Source organism: Drosophila mauritiana, chromosome 2R (genome assembly GCF_004382145.1).
Source record: "Drosophila mauritiana strain mau12 chromosome 2R, ASM438214v1, whole genome shotgun sequence".
Taxonomy (NCBI): Eukaryota; Metazoa; Arthropoda; class Insecta; order Diptera; family Drosophilidae; genus Drosophila; species Drosophila mauritiana.
This window is the reverse complement of record NC_046668.1, coordinates 8,251,702-8,270,960: the sequence shown is the minus strand read 5'-3', so window position 1 is coordinate 8,270,960 and position 19,259 is coordinate 8,251,702. Positions and strand designations below refer to the sequence as shown.

At 45.0% G+C, this 19,259-nt stretch overlaps 3 protein-coding genes across 6 annotated transcripts; 1 reads left to right on the top strand and 2 right to left on the bottom strand.

The window, feature by feature from the left end:
- Positions 1-457: 457 nt before the first annotated feature.
- Positions 458-12,047, bottom strand: LOC117136928 (transient-receptor-potential-like protein). 4 transcript variants are annotated; one of them, XM_033298065.1, is made up of 14 exons: positions 11,876-12,047; positions 9,977-10,122; positions 9,551-9,696; positions 5,801-6,038; positions 4,446-4,588; positions 4,014-4,386; positions 3,717-3,951; positions 2,981-3,254; positions 2,527-2,919; positions 2,243-2,438; positions 2,016-2,180; positions 1,662-1,884; positions 1,270-1,606; positions 458-1,210 (listed from the first exon to the last, which is right to left on the bottom strand). In XM_033298065.1, the coding sequence occupies exons 2-14, from the start codon at positions 10,004-10,006 to the stop codon at positions 586-588; spliced, it is 3,378 nt and encodes a 1,125-aa protein (XP_033153956.1). In that variant the 5' UTR covers positions 10,007-10,122; positions 11,876-12,047; the 3' UTR covers positions 458-585. The 4 variants fall into 4 exon arrangements, with proteins under 4 accessions (XP_033153956.1, XP_033153959.1, XP_033153957.1 ...); XM_033298068.1 differs by having other exon boundaries at positions 1,662-1,881; XM_033298066.1 differs by having other exon boundaries at positions 11,889-12,047.
- Positions 7,733-8,860, top strand: LOC117136929. Its single transcript, XM_033298069.1, has 2 exons — positions 7,733-7,974; positions 8,043-8,860. The coding sequence occupies exons 1-2, from the start codon at positions 7,920-7,922 to the stop codon at positions 8,384-8,386; spliced, it is 399 nt and encodes a 132-aa protein (XP_033153960.1). The 5' UTR covers positions 7,733-7,919; the 3' UTR covers positions 8,387-8,860.
- A 4,066-nt stretch (positions 12,048-16,113) lies between the features above and the next one.
- LOC117136167 lies at positions 16,114-16,988 on the bottom strand. Its single transcript, XM_033296908.1, has 3 exons — positions 16,967-16,988; positions 16,674-16,850; positions 16,114-16,617 (listed from the first exon to the last, which is right to left on the bottom strand). Exons 2-3 carry the CDS (start codon positions 16,722-16,724, stop codon positions 16,138-16,140), a joined length of 531 nt encoding a protein of 176 aa, XP_033152799.1. The 5' UTR covers positions 16,725-16,850; positions 16,967-16,988; the 3' UTR covers positions 16,114-16,137.
- Positions 16,989-19,259: the final 2,271 nt, after the last annotated feature.

Sequence of the window (19,259 nt, the reverse complement as noted above, 5' to 3'; positions counted from 1 at the left end):
TCCGAGCCACTCGCCGCATACAAAGTGTGTTTAGAGTGGCGCATAAATTTCAAAGTGCCACGCGTCATCAAAATCAAATGCCAACCGCAGCTACCATTCCCTCCAACTTGGCCAAGGACCTCAATATACATATGTATGTATGTATATAGAAGCCCCAAAAAAAGAGTCTCACAGTCGGCACTTGCCAGCAATACTGGAACCGCAGGCCAAGCGGCAAAAAGTTGTGGGCCAAATCAATTGATACGACATCAAATTGAATTTATAATTCTTTCGTTTATCCACCGACTTGTTTATGTTTGTATCTGAATTGCCTTTGATGCTCCTGGCTTGCGACTTTACGCACGTTTTCACCGGAAAGAACTTAAGCCCCGGAGGGTCAGTCATGGTCGCTTCATTCTAAGGTCGCTTCATTGACTATATGCAAAAGCTATTCTCGCAAATAACAAGCGCCTCCCACTTAATTTGCCTAAATAACTTTATTCCTTCTTTACGGATAGATACAAGTATGTACCATAACTAGAATATACGGAAGGCATCAAGTGGAACTATGTAGATTTATCACCCGTGTCCATGCCACAATCACATTTAGTTTCGATGCTTTGGCCGCTGGGGACTCGTACTGGCAATGGAGCTTATGTCGGAAACATTATCCCTGCCCAAGTGCCCGCCCTTCTCGTCCAGATCGACCACGTGGATGTCGAAGTTCGACTTATCGGAGCGCACACCATCTGAGGTACGAGTGTTTCCCCGTTTGCCGCCCTCCATGGAGATGGGGGCGTGTGTGGTAGGCTTATAGGATGGTGGAGCAGCAGTTGGTGCTGATTTCTTAGGAGGAGCAGTGGGAGCAGCAGGCGCCGAGTTTGCTATCAACTTGCTGGGACACAATGGAAGCTCTCGGTTTCGGAATTGGGAAAGAGCAGTGTGGGAAACTCCCGGAGTTGGAGTCGGAGTGGGAGCTGGTGAGGATTTCCTGCTGATCTTCAACTCGGGAGCTGTGAGAGACCTGGTGTTATTGGCGGCCATTGCCCGGGACGACACTGTCTTGAGTGGTGGCCGCCAGGTGGTCCTAATTTTAGGTTTTTCACTATCGCTAATCTCAGCACTGATTTGGTTGAGCAGCTCCAGCAAAGTGCTCGTCTTCTCATCCTCGAACTCGATGCGAATCGGTGACTCCCGACCGGAGGGACAACCTGGATTGAGCATAATGAGCCTGGAAAAGAAAGGAACATTAATAGGAGATTTTATTATACCAATTAGTAATTATCCCACCTCTTGGCCTCTTCGATGGCCCTGCCCAGATTCTGGAGGCTCTTCCGCTCGTTTTTGGTGCAGCGGCCTATTTGGGAATCCTTGGCAGCACGGAGAACCACGTTCCACTTGTGGGCAGTGGACTGAAGGAGTACGGTGCGGGCCACTCGTTGAAACCGCTCCTTGGCGGTTTCCTTGGCTGGCTTCGAGGGTATGGACTCCACCTTGATCTCCCGCATTTCTCCCTGCCCGTTTACATTCCCAAAGGCATCGGGCTCACAGCCATTTTGCACTGGCGCTACCTGGAAGCCCTTCATTAACCGCCGTTCCCACACTTTCATACGCCGAGGACGTGGCTCTAAAAGGATTTTGGACATGGTACTTCATAGATTTATGAAAAGATGTTAACTTACGCCTCTCCTTTTTGTTGGCCGAGGAAACATCCATCCCGCTGTTCTCGAATATCTCTAGCATCTCATAACGCATCGTATTGATCTCGCTCTTGACCTCATTGATATCGTCTTCCGATACGGGATTATCCTCGAACTTGCGATGCATGGCGGCCACATATCGCCAAACCAGGGAGCGCATTATATTGTCATACTCGCTAAACTGCTCCTGTTCCTTTCGCTTCTGCTGAAATTACAACAATACATTAAAGTGCTCTTTACATACATATATCGTGGGAGTGATTGCAGATTTATTTTCAACGAATGCTTTTCTTGTTCAAACGGATCTTTAAATCTTCAGTTTCTCCACGGACTCACCTTGGAGCGTTGACGATCGATGGTTTTGCTAGACTTGCGGAAGATCCGGATGACCCACTTCACGGAGGGCAGGACATTGAAGGGTGGCGGCAGGGTGGCACTGTCCTCGAAATAGCTCATCCACAACTTGGTTCGGGCAAACTTCCACTCTGTGTCCGAGTGCTCCTGGAAAAACAAAAGAGTTGAGTAGCCCTTACATAAGAGTTGCTGGAGGGCTCCGAACTAACATCAATCATGGCATACGAATTGGACATCATGGCGATGAGCAGATTCAGCAGCACAATCACGTTAATGACGCTGTACGAGCCGAACATGAGCAGTCCCCAGAATCGCGTATACGACTTGATGCCACTGAGCTCGAAGTCGTCCAATCCGACCATCCCAAAGCTGGCCCAAAAGAGCGACTGCGAGGACTCAAAAAGGCTGCGGGAACGGAGATGGGGACATTGAATTAGCTTCATGAGTGGGCACCAACTGACTGGCGGCTAATTGGCCTGCTGACTGGACTTACTTGCCAAACCTGCGCCATTTCATGCAGGAGTCGCCGTGCGAGCCCCAATCCGCCTCGCCACCCGGCAGGACATAGCACTTGCTCTTCTCCAGGGCGGCAAAGTACCAGAGCAGTTGGTTCAGTCCACAGGCGAAGGCGAACAGCACCAGGGTGTAGATGAAGAAGAACTTGACTATGTCGATGACCATGCGACCCAGGGAGATCTGCAGCGGACCCAGGTGCGGATTGATGCTGAACAGGTGCACCAGCTTCAAGGCGGAGAAGACATTGGCCGCCGCAAAGAGTCCTTCGGCTATTAGTTGCGGGTCAAAATCGTGCCATTTCTCGCGGGGTATGTAAGCCATCTGCGGGTCCCTTGCGATTTCTGTGGCCTGCTGGATGTAGGCAAAGGCTCTGGAGGAGAGTAGTAAAGGGATTACAAAGTAGATTTCACAAAAGCACATTTTAAACTCACCTTAAACACATCACACTCACGTAGAGACTGTTGCGCAGAAAGTCGATGAAATTCCACATGTTGCGCAAATAACTCTTCATGCCCACGGCAAATATCTCCTGCACCTCCTCCCAGACGAACCCAATCACGTATAGCACCACGATGAGCTCCAGCTTGCTGGGTGTCTGGCCCCGCTGGCGCAGCTCCTGCTCCGCCAGCTCCTTCTTCATCCTGGTCGTCCCGAAGATGCGTACAAAGTCATCGTCCGCGCGCTGAGATACCAGAATCAAGATGACTGCAAGGCAAACAACAATGAGTCCCCAGCTCGGTGTGTTATCATAAGGGGAGCTGGAGGAGGAGGAGCTCTTAATCGGAGGTAGACGCCTCCTCAAGGTAAAGTTATTTCTTATACCCTGCAATTTTTCACATCACGTTTGATTAATGACAACGATTTGTACCGATATAAATTTAAAGATAAAGTAACTACCCTTATTATCCAATACTCTGCTATAATATATTTGATTGAATTTGAACTGTTCAAACATATAAGAAAACATGTTTCTATTCCAATTGCCTATTAAGCTAAGCACCTTAATAACCTTCTTAATAAACTTAATTAACAAATATCTTAGAATAGAAAAAGTTTGCTACTGAATGCTCCAATCCCACAGAGGGTACCTGTCCGTTGTGGTCTCCTCCTCCAATGGAGCTCATGCTCATGTTTGCTTTGTGCACCGACCGCACTCGACATACTCACACAGGAAGAACAAATAGGAGGAGGCATGGATCAGGAATTTCATAAAGGGCTTGCGCATCAACTGGCCCGTCCGGCAATTCGGGGCGCACATGTAGATGAGGCAGTAGAGCGGGAAGAGCACGGCCACCTGGGCGATGCAGATGACTTTGTCCACAATGCTCTTGCGCCGGAATCCGGGGAGACCGTCATACCAAATCGAGGACAGTAATTGCTGAATATTCGAGTGCGCAACGAACTGTCGCAGGAAATGGAGAATTTTAGCAGCAGAACCACGTCGGAGACACAACCCGGATATACCTTTTTTTGCTTGTAGGAAATTGCCTGCACCAGGCGGGTCAGGCTCATCCGGTCGCCGGGCTCATAGCTTGACATCTGCGGATCGTAGTTCAGGATGATGGCCAGCTCGTTGGAGGTGCGCGTCTGATCCAGCAGATCCACGGCGAACTTCTGGCACTGCCTTCGCAGGTCCATGTACTCTGACTTGCACTCTTGCTCGGTGAGGGCCAGGTTCCTCAGTTCCCAGGACAACTGGAAGGCGGTGATGATGGGGTCGTTGGAGGTCAGACAAATCAGCGATGGACTGCACAGCGCCCGGTAGATGTTCACCCGGGAGAGGGAGTGCCGCAGAGAGTCCTCCGCGGTCAGGCGGACGCACTCCTCACAACCGCAACTATGATTAATAATGAGATTACTAATGGGATATTACCCATGTTAGGTGTACCAGCTCACCGTATATCATGTGGTACTGGCACCGCTGCTCCGCGATCCAAAAGAATGCGAAGTATCTCAAAGTTGTTCTTGTGGGCGGCCAGCATCAGAGGCGTGATATCCGGCGCAAACATAGCCGTGTTTATGTCTACTTTTTGCCAACTCTGTGTAAAGAAAAAAGTATATACACTTTATAAAATAAATCAATGCTAAAAAGTATTAAGTATTACCTACAATTAGGTGAAATAATTAGCAATTATATTATCCAGTAAGCAACTTGATATCAGATGTGCGTTATCCGCAACATTTTATAAAAAATATTACTTTTAATGAAGTCAAATAATCATAAGTTATTTTATTTGGTAAGCAACTTGATATTAGTTGTTCGTTTCGCGTAACATTTAATAAATATAATAATCGGGAATTATTTTAATCAGCACGACCTTGCTACACGTTACATTATTTAAAAGAAAATTCAATTTAATGTAAAGCACATAAAGTTATTGTAGAAATCGGAATCCCACTTAATACACTTGTCTACTACCTCACATGACTAAACTAAATTTTGTCAATCTCGGTGACTATTCCTCCAAAATGGCCTAAACCTATTCCAGGAACTGCTCAATGGCCCACTCGAAGAGGGCCGTCTTCATCGTTTTGTGGATGTTATTAAGCCTGTTAAACGTTTTATTGCATATGCGCTACAATAGTAATTTTCACGCTCCAACAGCGCCCAATGGCTGCCTAATGAAGCGTGCGTGTGTGCATAAATATGAGGCCGACGGAGCCCAGACGACTTTATTTGCAATAAGCGTAAACCGCATCCTGTTCTCTGTGTTCCGTATGCCGGAGAGGTCCTGAATGTACTGGATTTTGAGGGGATGTGGGCGAATGTGGGTGGATGTGGGGGTTCTTGGACGTTGGCCGCTTATCGCACACTCCCAATCACTCGAGAGTCGAGATCCTGCGAGTACGTGCCCAATGACGAAGATGATCCCGATGGGTGGGACACTCCGGCCACTCCAAGCATACCATCCATCCAAACGCCCCACGCTCCTCGCACGGAAACTGATTAAAATCGTGTTAGCTTCAACTTACAGGGCCTCAACGCCTACGGACGATAATGTGGGCCACAAATTAGCTGAGCACAGCAGACAAAACAAAGGATACACTGCGAAAAAACCCCCGTTATGAATAATGTGTATCTCAGGGAATCGAAAACATCTACTGCAAAATTAGAATGGCCTTAATAAAAGTATCTTTTGGTACTAAAATCCTTGCTTCGGTCTTTGTTCTTTTGGACCGCTTTAAGCTAATATAGTATAGTATAGGTATAGTAGCAGTCGATGTCTCCAGGTGTCTGTGTAATGACTTACGTAGGGCTCGCCCTCCTTGTAGATAAGCTCCTCGTGCTCGAGCAGGAGCTCCACAGCCTCGACAAACTCCGCATTGATGGCGTGCAGCAGGGCGTCCTTGGTCTCCACCCCCATGACGACGAGCAGCTCGACCATCTCCAGGTTCTCGTTGTCTATCGCTAGGGTGAGGGCCCGACGACCTAAGGGGTCCATGCAGTTGATGTTGATGTGCTGATGGCGCAGTGCCTTCTGCAGGATCCTGCAATTATTCGAATTTACTTAATAAAGAGGGTGGCATTGCTGCTAATTGGGGCTAGGCGCCCACCGAAGGGTCCACAATAACTTTTCTTTTCTTCGCCTGCGCGCAGATTTCCGATGCCCCAACAATTCCCGATGCCAAGTCAAAAGTTGGAGTCCAAGTTTCTAATTACATCGCGGCCGCAGCCTTCAAGCAAACTTTCCCAATCAATTGGGCGCCGAAAAAGGGACTAATATCAAATTTCTGTTTCTTTTTTTGTGTTTTAGGTTACCGTGACATCCGTTAATGTCGTAGAATTATTTGGCCACCCTCTTGTACGTGGAAACTGCCAATGTTGTAAAGATTTATATGTTTATTTTAATTTGGTGCAAAAATTCTATGATGTCTTAGTAAGCGTTTATGTTTTCGTTTTTAGAGAGATGGTAGATGTATCGGAATTTTTCCAGGGCTGGAAAGAGCTGCCGCCGAGCAGTGTTGTACTTGGAACGTTTTTGAAAATGTTACTTGCAGCAAATTCTGCGAATTCCTTTTTCCAGTCGATTTAAATGATTATTGCTCCAACTTACTACGGTGAAAATTCATGCGTCAATAAATTTTTAGCCGGAAGGCCGGAGTGACTAGGTATAATTTCAGTGTGTGTCAAGCAGGGATTGGTCATGTTAACTATTTTCTATTTAATGTTACAGGTTATATAATTTTTATGCATAGTGTTTTGGATTGCAATGACGCTGTTCTTGCTGTCTGTTAAGATGGCCACTAGGGAAATGCCTATCCTGATACCATAGTCCAGAGCTTTGCCTATCGTTAGCAGTTCGGCAGTTAGAGAGCTAGAAGTATGGAAGACTCCGCTTGATTGATGTTCGAAAATTGATCCATAATTGAAAAGTGCAGAGAGTGGTAGATCTAAATTTCCTGAAAGCGTAGGATTTATCTGGTAAAGAAAGATTACATGAAATTTTTACTAGCCCTTCTTTTATCTTAAACAGAACGCTTATGAAACATATAGGTCTGAAGTTTGAAACCACTGACGGGTCTGTGTTTTTTTGGGGTATCGGAACTACATTGATCTCTCTCCTGATATCTATATTCTATTAAGCAGATTGAATCGATCCGTTTTTTTTTTTTTTATCGAGGAAAGTGTTTGTATCATTCGATACGAGATATTGCCGATGCCTTTTGCTGAGTCTGGTTTTCTGGTTGCAAGATAGGTTAGAGAGTCCATCCATTCAAATGGATTTCGCTTATGTAGTAACGATACTGTTGGGTCGGGTGATATTGATTTCGTGGATTGAGTGTTTTTTAACATTTATAGGAATGGTTCATCTTCTTCTGGAGCCCATGTTTTAGCAGTTCGTTTCATCTTTTTGTATTATTTTTAAATTTTTGATGCTTTTTCTGCTTCTGAATACCAAAACCTTTTTTGATTCGTATTTATTTGGTCCTGTGATTTTAATTGTGTTTGCCCTGTGTTTGCCCTGGAGTCTAAGCTCGAAAAATTTACACTTTCCACTCTATTGTGGAGTGTTTTGTATGTTGTTCCATTTGTATTTATCTTATTAATTATAATTTCAATCGGGAAGTGAATGTTCTTAGTCATTTTTGACTTGGCTCCACAAAATATATCAAATTTTCCAACACTGCCTGGAAAATTTATCGAAATCTGGTTAGCCTGGCGTTGAAGTGTCAAAACTTGTTTTCACCTGCCAGTGGTTAAGGCCAGAAATCTTTGATTTTACGAACGTTCGTCAACATAAATTGTTGTACTAAATTCAAAGAAACGAAATCCGCTTCCAAGACGCGATTACAGTGATTGCACACTACACCCAATATTAGGCGATTAAATTATTCGTAAGCTCCAACGATTCAAAAACGCAATACCCAATGGATGCCGCCGAGGGTCAAAGCTTGGTGATCAAAATGGCACAAAAGAACAAGGGTGAGCCAACAGCCAAGTGTTTTCTCGGAAGTCTCGTGTAGGAAAAGTATGTTCGTTCAATCTTGTAGAGACCCAGACTGTGAAGATGGTGCCCGGAGGCGGGCTGGTCAACAACTGGTTTGCCCCGGCTGCGTTTGGGCCACAAGGGATTCCATTTGCGGCTAGTCCCATGATCCCTCCGCCGCACGTTCCGCATCACAGCGTATCGTGTCAGTTTTACATGGACCGGGAGGAGCAGCTGTACCGCCGCGCTTGCCAGATGAAGGGCATTCGGGTGGAGCGGGTCCCAGAGATCCGCGAGGAGGAGGACGACTCGAACGGCTCCGAGGAGGAGCCTTCGAAGGGCATACGCTACCGCTACACCCTGGACGAGATGAAAAGCTTTAACCCATACCGTTTTATCAACTTTTAAATGTGCCCAAAACGACCTAAATAGCCGTAGTAGCCGACTCACTTACACATCCATCCACATCGCAACGGCAGCCTATCATTTAAGATCCATAACTAGGTCTAGCTTCGTCACCATTTCCCATAAGATGTCAGATTATAGGTTTATCTTGCATGCTTAAAAATCGAAATGAGAATCACACGAAAAACAGGAACCCAGGACACTGCCCATTTGCTTGTTGTTGCCGTATTTCCATGTAGACTCAGGATCCAAGACTAAGTCTAACTTCGCCACCACTTCCACATTTCACATAAGATGCCATATTATATGGTCCCCATGCATGCCTCCAACGCGTATTGGGAATCGCAAAGGAAACGGGAACCCAGGACACGGCCCATTTGCTTGTTGTTACCGTATCACACGCCCGATGAAAACAATAAAGAATTGTTCATAAATGACATCCTGGCATGTCAACAAAATGCAAAGACTTCATTTTCGGTTCAGTTATGTTTCCAGTTAAGGAAACTTTAGGTATCCAAAAAGTTTCTTGGCAATAAGATTCATTTATCGAATTGAATGTGCCTGAATGAGCTGTTAACAGCTTTAAGTGGCAACCAAAAAGTATTTGGATAATTTGGCTTATCTCTTATTCATTGCCAGCAAACGGAATTAAACGTACATTTGTTAAAGCAAAGCCGTAAACGAGCGTAAAGTATCCGGGTCGAAGGCCTCATATTGCTTATTAAGTGGCTGCCGGGATGCCAGTTAGGTAACCATTTTGAGGCCCGCGGAAGACGAGTGTGCAAATAATTGAAGCCACCACCAGCACCGCATCCAAACAACCCAAGGAGGCTCCCGATGGGATTTATGGTACCTGTGCGACCCAGCCCAGTCAACACATGTGCTTCCCTGGGCGAAGCCACCAATGGAGCTCGTGATACCCCTCTAAAAATGTCGGGCTTTTTATTCGAACACCCTACACTCAGATAAGTTTGGTAGTACGTTTAACTATTTGTTTTAAATTGAAGGTTAAGTGTATACATACATACATTCATTAGATGAGCTTTGAATACCAATGCTCATCCGACACCTGATTGTGGTAAGAGTTTCTTGCAGTGTATCCCTCCCGCCCAAGATACCACCCCCCACCCCCTGCTGGGAATCGGAGGCGTGAAAAGCGCTACTCACCTGCGCACATTCGGCATATCGCCGCGCTCGACAGCCAGCAGGAACTTCTTCTCCTCGAGCATCAGAGGCTGTGGTAATCCCAGCGGCACACAGCACCCGCCCACCGATTTGGGGGCGGAGGAGGCGTGGCTGCCGCCAGACGATACCTGGCATATTTTAAAGAGACAGGTGAGCAGGAGCACATACGTACATGCCGATGTGGCGGGGAAATCGTGTATGCGGAATTGCAAATAAATAAAAAATAAACATACAAGAAAATTAAGTGCAAAGTGGAGGATGCTGGGCTGATTGTCTGGCTTCCATCTAAATGGCATTGGAGGCGTTTAAGGTAAGCGGCGTTTAGCTAATACAGGCGGCTTTAAGAGATGCTACTTGCTGGATACGGATCTGGATCTGGATCGGGATCCTGGATGGGTTTCTACTTACGCCCGTCGGCAGCTTCTTTTTGCGGCCCATTCTAGAGTTAGTGCACTTCACTTAACCGAACGCCGGCAGTTCGTAACTAGTATTCCATGTACCAAGTCCAGGGTTCAGAGTTCAAAATCCGGCTTCATGTCGCAGGGCTTAGCACACTTGCAGTGAAAAGTGAACGATATTTACATATATGGCATATATATTTATATACACAATGGCTAAGCCAAAAAAGTCCAATACTAAGCCGGGCCACATGCAACTTTCAAGTTGATTTTGCTTTTGTACTCATAGTTCTATAGTCCATGGTTATATGTCCAACTGGGTGTGCTTGTGTGTGTGTGTGTGTGTGTGGGTGTGTGTCTGGTGGTTTTTGACTTGGTTTATGGTTTCTGGTTTCCGGCGTGCAAAAAGTTTCTATTTAAGCTGTTTATAATGTTTTTCTTTTTATTTCCGCCGCTGGCCGAGCTGGCTAAGCCCTTTTTAAGTGCCATTTGCATGGGCAAGATTTAAGTTTTGCCAATTTAGTGAGTTGATTAGACACTGTGCAGTTTCACTGTTTCCCGACTTTTCTGGTCAATTCCAAAGGCCACACTGAACACCACATCCGCGAGCACTTATTGCACCACTTATGAGCTTTCTGTTTTGATTTACATTTTTATTGCACTCATCTCATTAGCCACGAACTGCAGTTTGTATTAGTTGTTGCTGCTCTCATTGGATTGTTCACATCATCGCCAATTGTTTCTCCTATTAGAAATAATTTCTTTGTTTCCCAATATTTTCCCACAGCCGATGAAAATATTTTTATTTTCCGCTGCCTTCCTCCGCATGTGCGAACACAATGCCAAAATGAATATTTAAGGAGCTTTTTTCGGTAATCCGCAAAGAAAAAATGCATTCCGTCTACATGCTTTTGCTTTAAACTGGCTTTATGCTCCTGCGGATGCGGATCTGCATGCGGATATGGATGCGGATGCTGCAGATGCATTTAAAAGTGTTTGGGCTGGTCATAAAAAATGCAAGTGCTTTGCATGCGCGGCAGGCAAAAACTCGGACCCATCATGATGGCGGTTGTTCCATAAAAAACACTTCCGGCACCAACAAAAGGTGGTTCTGGCTGCCCCAGTAGCCCCGATGGTGCATTGTTTAATTAACTTAATAGAAATATAAGTGCGGAGGACAGGCAAAAATGCGGACGGACATAAAAATGTCGCAATAAATTCGGTTTTATCCGCCACTTCATGGGAAGCGTTTATAAATGGATTTATAGCTGTTCACCTGCACAGCAGGTGCATACTGCGACTGCCCATCGAAATGGGATTATATCTGCACCTGTATTATATTATAAACTATTCGGTTAACCTACGATGTAAAACTGATGCATAGGATATTTCACTCTAATTTCTCTCTCTGCACCCGAGATGTGGTAATTTCGCCTGCCACCGATCGAAGTATCATAATTTTGTCGCAAGCGCACTGGAGTTCATTAAAACTAGAACAAATTTGGAGTATTTTACAGAGTTCATAAAAACAGAGGGCTTATCGCGATGGCAGCCAGTTGAATCGAAACTCCAGCAGTCACAGACCACAAGCTCCGCACACACAGCCACAACTTGACAATCAACGGAGAAGGTAGGAGCAACCAGGAGCTGCCAGGAGCAACCAGGAGCAACCAGGAGCAGTCAGGAGCAGCCCGGAGCACAATGAATGAAGGATATAGCCACGTAATTCAGTTGGCTCACGGACTGCACTTAAGCCACTTATAACCAAGCGTACGGATACGTACTTCTTGCATTCCGGCACATAAAAACGTGTGCAATTGTTCGACTCGCTGGCACAATGGACGTTGGAATTTCATGTGACCGGCTTAGGTGAGAGGACTGGGACTATGAATTGTATGCTGGCATATACTTTATAACAATACGTTTGGCCACCGAACTCCCGAATTCCCGTACAATGTGTGTTGTAGTTTACGTATGTTCGCTTTATATCTGAATTTCAGCTCTTTTGTAGGCGAAAACCCGCCGAGAGACAACCCGCGACGCAGCGCGAACGTGTGCCACCTGCGAAATTTACACGCTGCTACTAACGCGCAGAAATTTATACCTTTCCCGAGGGCCGAGCGGCGATGTGGCTAATTTAATTAGACTAAAACGTCAAATATTTGTCACCCATCGCATGGATACGCCTGGAGGTTGTCCGTGCAACATTTATCCACACACATATATATAGGTTTATATATACGTTTGTGGTGTTATGAATAACGGAGGTCGAGGGCCATCAACAAGTTTTCGCCAAGTTCCCTAAGGGGATTAGGATCGAAACATATGTAGGGGGCTGGTGCTGAGGTGGGGCTGGGGGTGGTGGCCACGATCCAGACGGCGACTGTCGTCGGCAATTGAATTACAACTAATTTGCCATGATTTGATTTGTGCTGCTACAGCTATTGTTTGCCACTTGCTCTTCGGGCACTTTTCCGACCACAAACTGCTGCACATTTGCGGATACTTTCGTGCTGCCCAATGCAGCGTGCCTAATTTGATTTGGAAAATTCCAGTTCAGCCTGCAGTTCGATTGACATTGCTTACCAACCGTTTTCAATATATTTTAATAGCTCCGATTGGGAACAGCTTGCATATAAATCTACTGCTTCTATACTTCCTATAAATCTGAAATCTACTAGTATTTTCATTGCTTAATTTGGTTTGTATTGCAATTATTTGATTGCTTAAATTCAATTTATTAATTTTTCACTTGTGGCGAATTTTTCCAAATGCTGATACCCATTAAACTCATTTCTAGTAAACCTAAAGAGCCTATGATTGTGTTTTTTCAATAGTTTGTTTCATTTTCAACTTGCTATTGAAAGGGGTCCTGGTTCCACTGGCTGATTCACTTCAATTTTGATACAAGGAACTGCTAGACAGTCCAAGAGGGTCCTTCACATGTTCATATGTCTCCGGCAGAGTCAGCCTTTTGACGGGCATAAACAAATTTGCCCGGGCAAATCTAAACTCTAGATACACAGAGGGCATGAGCAGTAACCAACTTGCCAAACAAAGGCGGAATTAAATCAAAAATCTTAAAATGGATTTTGATGAGATGGAGCAGAGCGGGTTGTTGGGCTGCGGACGAGGGCAGGGATGGGGGGAATCCTTTGGCGACAGACAACAATTGAAGCAGATCCCAGCATCAGCTGAAAAGTTGAGGTTTGGGCCAGAGCTTCGCATGACTGCACGTAAACAGGCGAAGCCAAACAAACAAACAAACACCAGATGAGGTTTTCGGGCGGAAAAGAGTGGAGCAGGAGCAGGAGCAGAAGGAGGAGCAGGAGGCACCCACCCACATGCCCACACGTAACTCATTTAGTGGCAGGTGGGTTACCATGACTGCGTCTTTTATCAAGCTGCATGCGGTGGGCGAAGAGCTCCAGTTTGGAGCAAAAGCACCCTTTAAGTTCCGTCCCGGCTCCAATCTCCCGATTCTCTGGCCGCGTTGCGATATATCTGGCACTTCCCTTGCCTTTTTTTTGTGTGCTCCCTATAACTTCTTGTTTTGGCCACGTGGCTTTTAGTAATACACTCGAAAATTTCGAAAATCACTTAAAAAATAAATTATTTTATGATAAATAATACAAATACTAAGTTACTGCATTGAATTTGTTACTTCGAAGGCATTTTAGTTTGTGTGCTTAAATCTGCAAATTGAAAATAAATAATCGAGAACAACAACTCAAATAGTATGATAAACATAATTATTTATTTTACTGTAGAGCTCCACAGCTTTTCCTAGTATTTTCCAGTGGATCTGAGTGCGTCTGGGGGTGGCAGTCCCAGAAGCAAACAGACAGTAAGTAGCATAGTTACACGCACGCCCTCACACATTTCGCAGCAGGTTATCCTGCAGGAGGCGATCCTGGCCAAGGAGCAGGAGCAGGAGCTAAGGAATAATATGATGCATTTCCATAATTCACCCGGCAGTTCGCCAAACGGTTTGCTGCTTTGCTGCCGCGTTGCACACACACACTTAGTGTGGCAAATAAAATTGCATTCAATATTTCTCCTCGTTTCGCTGCAGCTCGTTGATGAGATTTTTTTCCCATGGCGCCGACCTGCCACGCCCCCTCCAGACGTCATATTGTTTGTCTTGCATTAAATTTATGGCTGTTGCCTTGCTGCACTCGCCCTAAATTGCATGTCGGCTATATTATTTCAAGCTGCAAGCTCGCATAATAATGCGGCATCAGTTCGATGCGGTGTGCTTAAGAGCCCTTAAGTGATCTGGAAAATGATTCTTAAATGCGAGTGGGCAAACAGATTGCCGGAAGCTGCGAAAATAATTGCATAACTCGGTTAGCTGCAGTTTTATTTGCTGTAATCAACTTAAACAATATTCTCAATTTGGCCTGGCCTTTCAGCCAAATATGCTTGCACTTCACATTTCCCGTGTTTCCTGTTTTCCGCCGAATCACTTTCCATGGCCGACTTTTGGGCGCCGCATTCGATTTTCGAGTTCCTTACTTTTCCGATTTATTTTTCTCGACTTGTTCTCTCGAAAATGCTCGCCCAGCTCGCTGAAATGACGCCATCAAGTGGAAGTGGCATTCTTTAAATATTTATTTTCGCATGCCAATGCGCTGAGGCACTTCCCTTTTAAGCAGTGCGAAATTTTCATCAATGAAATGAGACTTTAAGTTAAATCGAAGGCAAACAAACAAAATTCTTGGCCTGGCCCCATTGTTGGCCAAAACAAATCCCCGAACGGTTCCACGAGCAGGATCAAAAAGCAGTCCTTGCGGTAAAATAAATTCCCTGCAATTCATGACAGTTCAGCTGAGCCAGGGAATACCAGGTGGAAATGGGAGTGGTAGCGGACATTTTGCGGAGTGAAAAGTGGGCGTGGCGCAGCGTACGTGCCGAGATACAAAACTTGCTTGAAAGGATTAGAAAGTCGGGTGTGGAACGCACGTAGCTCCGTTCCTCCCTCGAAGGGCTTAGAAGGCAATCAAAATTAATTGTTTTGCGGTTAGCCACAAAACTTCCCCATCTCCGGACCGTCCGCAGACTCATGCCCCAGACCCCAAGCCATCTCCTTTGACATTTCGAAAGGCCAGAAATAAATGCGCTCGTACATGTTTCTTTTATAATAAACGAGCCACTCAGCTGCCAGGCGGCTGGCTGACAGAAGTGCCAATTAAATGTATTTACCAGCGAACGCAAATCAGGCAGATGAAGTGCCGCATCACTGACGCCACCAATCCACTTCTATGCGATTCGATCGGATCGAAATAGGCCGAATCGGGCCTAAAAATACCACTCACCTGTGCATTTGTTTACGTGGCCGGGCCGTTAGACGTAAACAAGTCTCGCCGGAAGTCCACGAAAGACAGAAAGGCAGAGTGTTCAGATACTCGCATTCTATATGTCTTTGCATGCCAGGTATGTGATGAAATGCAAAAGAATCCGAGTCATTGCTCCACTTTGTCGCAAGTTCAAGCAGCAAGGTCTGTCTGGCTCACAAGATTCCCCCAGCATTGATCTCCGGCTGTCAACGGGCCGTGTAAAGGCCAAATGCTATTTATTTTTAATGGTCATATATATCTACATAAGCAAATGTATATACATGGATTTCCATCCGAAATATAGCTCTGATGGGAGATGTCATAAGCAGCGGCGCCAGAAGAACAGTCAACGACACGCCGACGACCTTAGAGTCGAAACAAAGCACTGTGTGGCATCCACATAGCATATGATGCGGACACACACCACCAACGCTTTGAATTAAATAATTTATTTAGCCATTTGTCCGCATGCCTCGCGTATTTGCCATTAATGACCCAGAAAGTATCTGCGATCGAGGCAGCTGAGAACGGAAAAGCTGGCTCTTGAGAGCCAGGCAAAAAGACCAGCAAATTGATATCAAACGATGGCTGATTTTATTTTGGTTGGCCAGTGGGCGGAATGCAGAATCCAAGGCTGATGTCGAGAAATGGGAAAGCAGAACAACATACACGAAATCATAATTCATTCATTCGCATTTGCGAATCTCTTCGATTCGATTCTGTGTTCTGCAAATATCAGTACACAAGATATTGAGCTATATTAACCAAATAAGATATTCGCCTTTAATCAGTTTCATAAGATATCCAATTGACTTTTATACCAATTGCCTGGTTACATGATCTTCTGGCTTAAAACCATCGAAATATCCACACCCCCATATACAACGTTATCCTTCTTAATAAGCAAAATCGATCGGATTAGGCCCAGTTTGGCATAGTGGGCCCAATTGTCGCCGATCACCTCCACGTTTCTCGCATAATATTCTCCCTTCTTGATTGGACAGGTACTTTTTGGAATATTTGAGTCCTTGAATGAGACCGCAAAGTACTTGTCATAGATTAGCGCCATGTATTTGCAGGTTTTGAAATGCGCGCCCACACTCGTCGACTCCCACTCTCCGTCTCTGAGTGAAAGGACCTCGTTTGACATTTCGTAGTCGTCATCCAAATCGACGTGAAAGTAAAGTGTTCCATTCAGTAGGCGTTGCCGTCCAATCACTCGGAAATTAAATTCAAACAGTGTTTCATTGTCTCCGTACACTTTCGAAATCGTTTCTATTCGACATTCCAGCCCGGCGGCTCGAACCAGTGCCTAAATGAAAAGCAGTCCTTTAAAAACGAAAATGAAAGGGTTTTGAATACACCTACCAAATTGGCGATTGAAAGAACCAAAAGTACTTTGTGCACTTCGAGAGACATTAGCAGCTATTTAGGTTTATAGCTTTCGAAAACATACTCTTTTCAATCATTTCGTTTTTATACCATTCTAGTACTGAGCATTCGCATGTGAAGACATCATAAAATTTTATCATTGATCAGTGTTTCCTGTCAGTCGAGTCGAGTAAGATAAAATCAAATTATCAGTGATTTAATCTTAGACGAGTATTGATCATTTTTTGTTCATAACCACACGAAATATAATTTTAATAATTCTAGCTTACAATTTTCCTATGGGAATTTTTATTGAACAGTCTGCTTCTCCTCACGTATTGCCCTGGGAAAATACCCCACACGCACCTCTCCACATTCGGAAAATTGAAAACGGAAAATGGAAAACGGGGCTAATGGACCAATGCTGCGTGGTTGCAGTTGCAGTCCGATTTGGTTGTTGCTGTTTGTTGTTTGCTGGTTTATTATTAGCACGCAAAGAAGTTTAGCGAGGTAAACACATTGACTTCATGTTGCGCCGCGGAAAACTCTACGGAAGTGGGGGAAAACTGATTTCGAAACGAGCGGCAACCAGAAGGAGCACGAAAATAGCTTCGCTGAGAGCCAAAAATTTCCATCCAAACTGGACTGAAATTGAAAAATATTTTCGAGAATACCCAAACAGTTGCGCCTGCAATGAGCGAAAGAGAAGACGAGTTGTTTCGAGTGCCCGAAATTTGTCAATTCTCCAAAATATCACACGAAAGTGGAATTTGTGTTGAAATGTAAACATTTGTACGCTAAAAGTGTCCGCCGAAATTAAAATGCTAGTGCGATGGGCCAAACGTGCAAAAATACACACATATCTACGTCGGGACATCTAAAAACTTTGCTGCACCCCAAACGAGCAACAGAAGTTGTGGAGGTGTGAAAACATCGTTCCGCAATATTGGCGGCCTTTTCACCTGGCCGGAAAAGTGGGAAATCGGAAACAAAACCAGCCTCTAACACCAAAACAAAAAGGAGAAAATAAACTGCAGTGACACGACAAGCGAAACAAAAACAAATCACCCAAATTGTTGGGAAAAGTTTGCTGTACTGCTGAAGGAAGTTCCTTTCTTTTTTGGGCCAGATTAGAATTTAATAAAAAATATTAAAATATTATTATCAAAGTCAAAGACTATAGAAAACAGTGTGGAAATTATTAATTTATTTATTTGCAAATTCTACGAATATATATACAAGACTTAAGCACAATTTAAAAAATTCAAATAACAATAAAATACAATGCTTTTTTGTGCAACTTATAGTGAATTGTACAAAATGCCTGTACCTAAATTTGATTTGAATAAAAAATATAGTGACTCTCCTCACAAGTAGAGCAGATTGAAAACAAAACGTGCCGCCATCGCAATTTTCGATCGGAGCGAAAAAATCGAGAGGAGCTACCGGCAGCTGCGTTTAGCGCATTTAAGGGATTTGCATTATTCAAAGCGCAGCCAAAGGCGGAAGCCCGTGACGTGAAAGCCAGGAGAGATTGGGGCCCAAACCAATTTTTGGCCAACAGCCCTTGGTCACTTGGTCGTGTGCAAATCAAAACGCAGCTTAGTACGGCGGCCAGTCTGTTTGCCTTGGACTCTGCCCAAAACTTTAAAGCCCGGCCACCTGCAATGGTCCATGGGTATGGTACTGGGCTTGGGATGGGGATGTGGCCAGGGATTGGGATTGGGATCGGAGGAGTTGCGAGAACACGTTTCGCAACCACACGCCGTTGTCTGGGCACGTTCGCATCAAGTGGCTCGACCTGGCAGGCGTTTTGTTTATTTGCCTTTGCCTCTGCTGCCGGCGAAGGCGAGTGACCGAATCGGCGGCAGTGGAGTGGAGTGGAGTGGATATGGCCAGTGTGTAGACGCCACTGGGGGAGTGGGAGTGGCAGCGGAAGCGGGAAGGTGGCTGAGTGGGAAGTTCTATGGCTGCAGCTGCCAACTGCGCGTATACGTAATTTTATGGCCAAGGCTTCGCTCTGCTCGCTTGCGGCTCAGTCGTGGTTATTGTTTATAGGGCAGGCGCTCTTAAAGCGATTTAAGTTATCCCAATCCCGGCCAGAGCAATTAAAAAGACAGGTAGCCCAGAAAAAAAAGTTGTAGAAGGTATGTGCATACTAGAGATCTGTAACCAACTGTGTTGGGAGGTTGTCATAAATATTCATAAGTTGTCATTTAGCGCGCTTGGCAGTTTCCAATATGAATATAACTATTTAATAGTTTTATTGTTGCAAAACGACTGAAAATGTCCTATTTGAGAGAATCATTCCGGTGGAAAATTAAATCCAATTTGGACGACAGCTTTTCCACCGTGTAGGTGCGCTCCCCGTCTATTTATATTCGAATCCATGTGTGGCCATGACGCATACCCCGCGTTTCCCACCGTCCGGTCATTAGGCTTTCTTCCGATTGATAAGATACGGTGCGATACGATGTAGTCTACGGCTACGGGGAATACGGGGTCTACGTACTGGTAACCTATATAAATATACACGGGCGTAATTTAATAACGAGGCTAGATAATTGCCGCGGCTTGCCATTA

Bases quoted from the DNA above. Each gene is read 5' to 3' on its own strand.
- LOC117136929 (XM_033298069.1), top strand. From the start codon at position 7,920: ATGGATGCCGCCGAGGGTCAAAGCTTGGTGATCAAAATGGCACAAAAG. The intron at 7,975-8,042 runs GTGAGCCAACAG...TCAATCTTGTAG, and splicing joins AATGGCACAAAAGAACAAGG to AGACCCAGACTGTGAAGATG.
- LOC117136928 (XM_033298065.1), bottom strand. From the start codon at position 10,006: ATGGGCCGCAAAAAGAAGCTGCCGACGGGC. The intron at 3,952-4,013 runs GTATATCCGGGT...TTCCTGCGACAG, and splicing joins TTTCCTACAAGCAAAAAAAG to TTCGTTGCGCACTCGAATAT. The intron at 1,885-2,015 runs GTGAGTCCGTGG...TTGTAATTTCAG, and splicing joins TCGATCGTCAACGCTCCAAG to CAGAAGCGAAAGGAACAGGA.
- LOC117136167 (XM_033296908.1), bottom strand. From the start codon at position 16,724: ATGTCTCTCGAAGTGCACAAAGTACTTTTGGTTCTTTCAATCGCCAAT. The intron at 16,618-16,673 runs GTAGGTGTATTC...CTTTTCATTTAG, and splicing joins TTCTTTCAATCGCCAATTTG to GCACTGGTTCGAGCCGCCGG.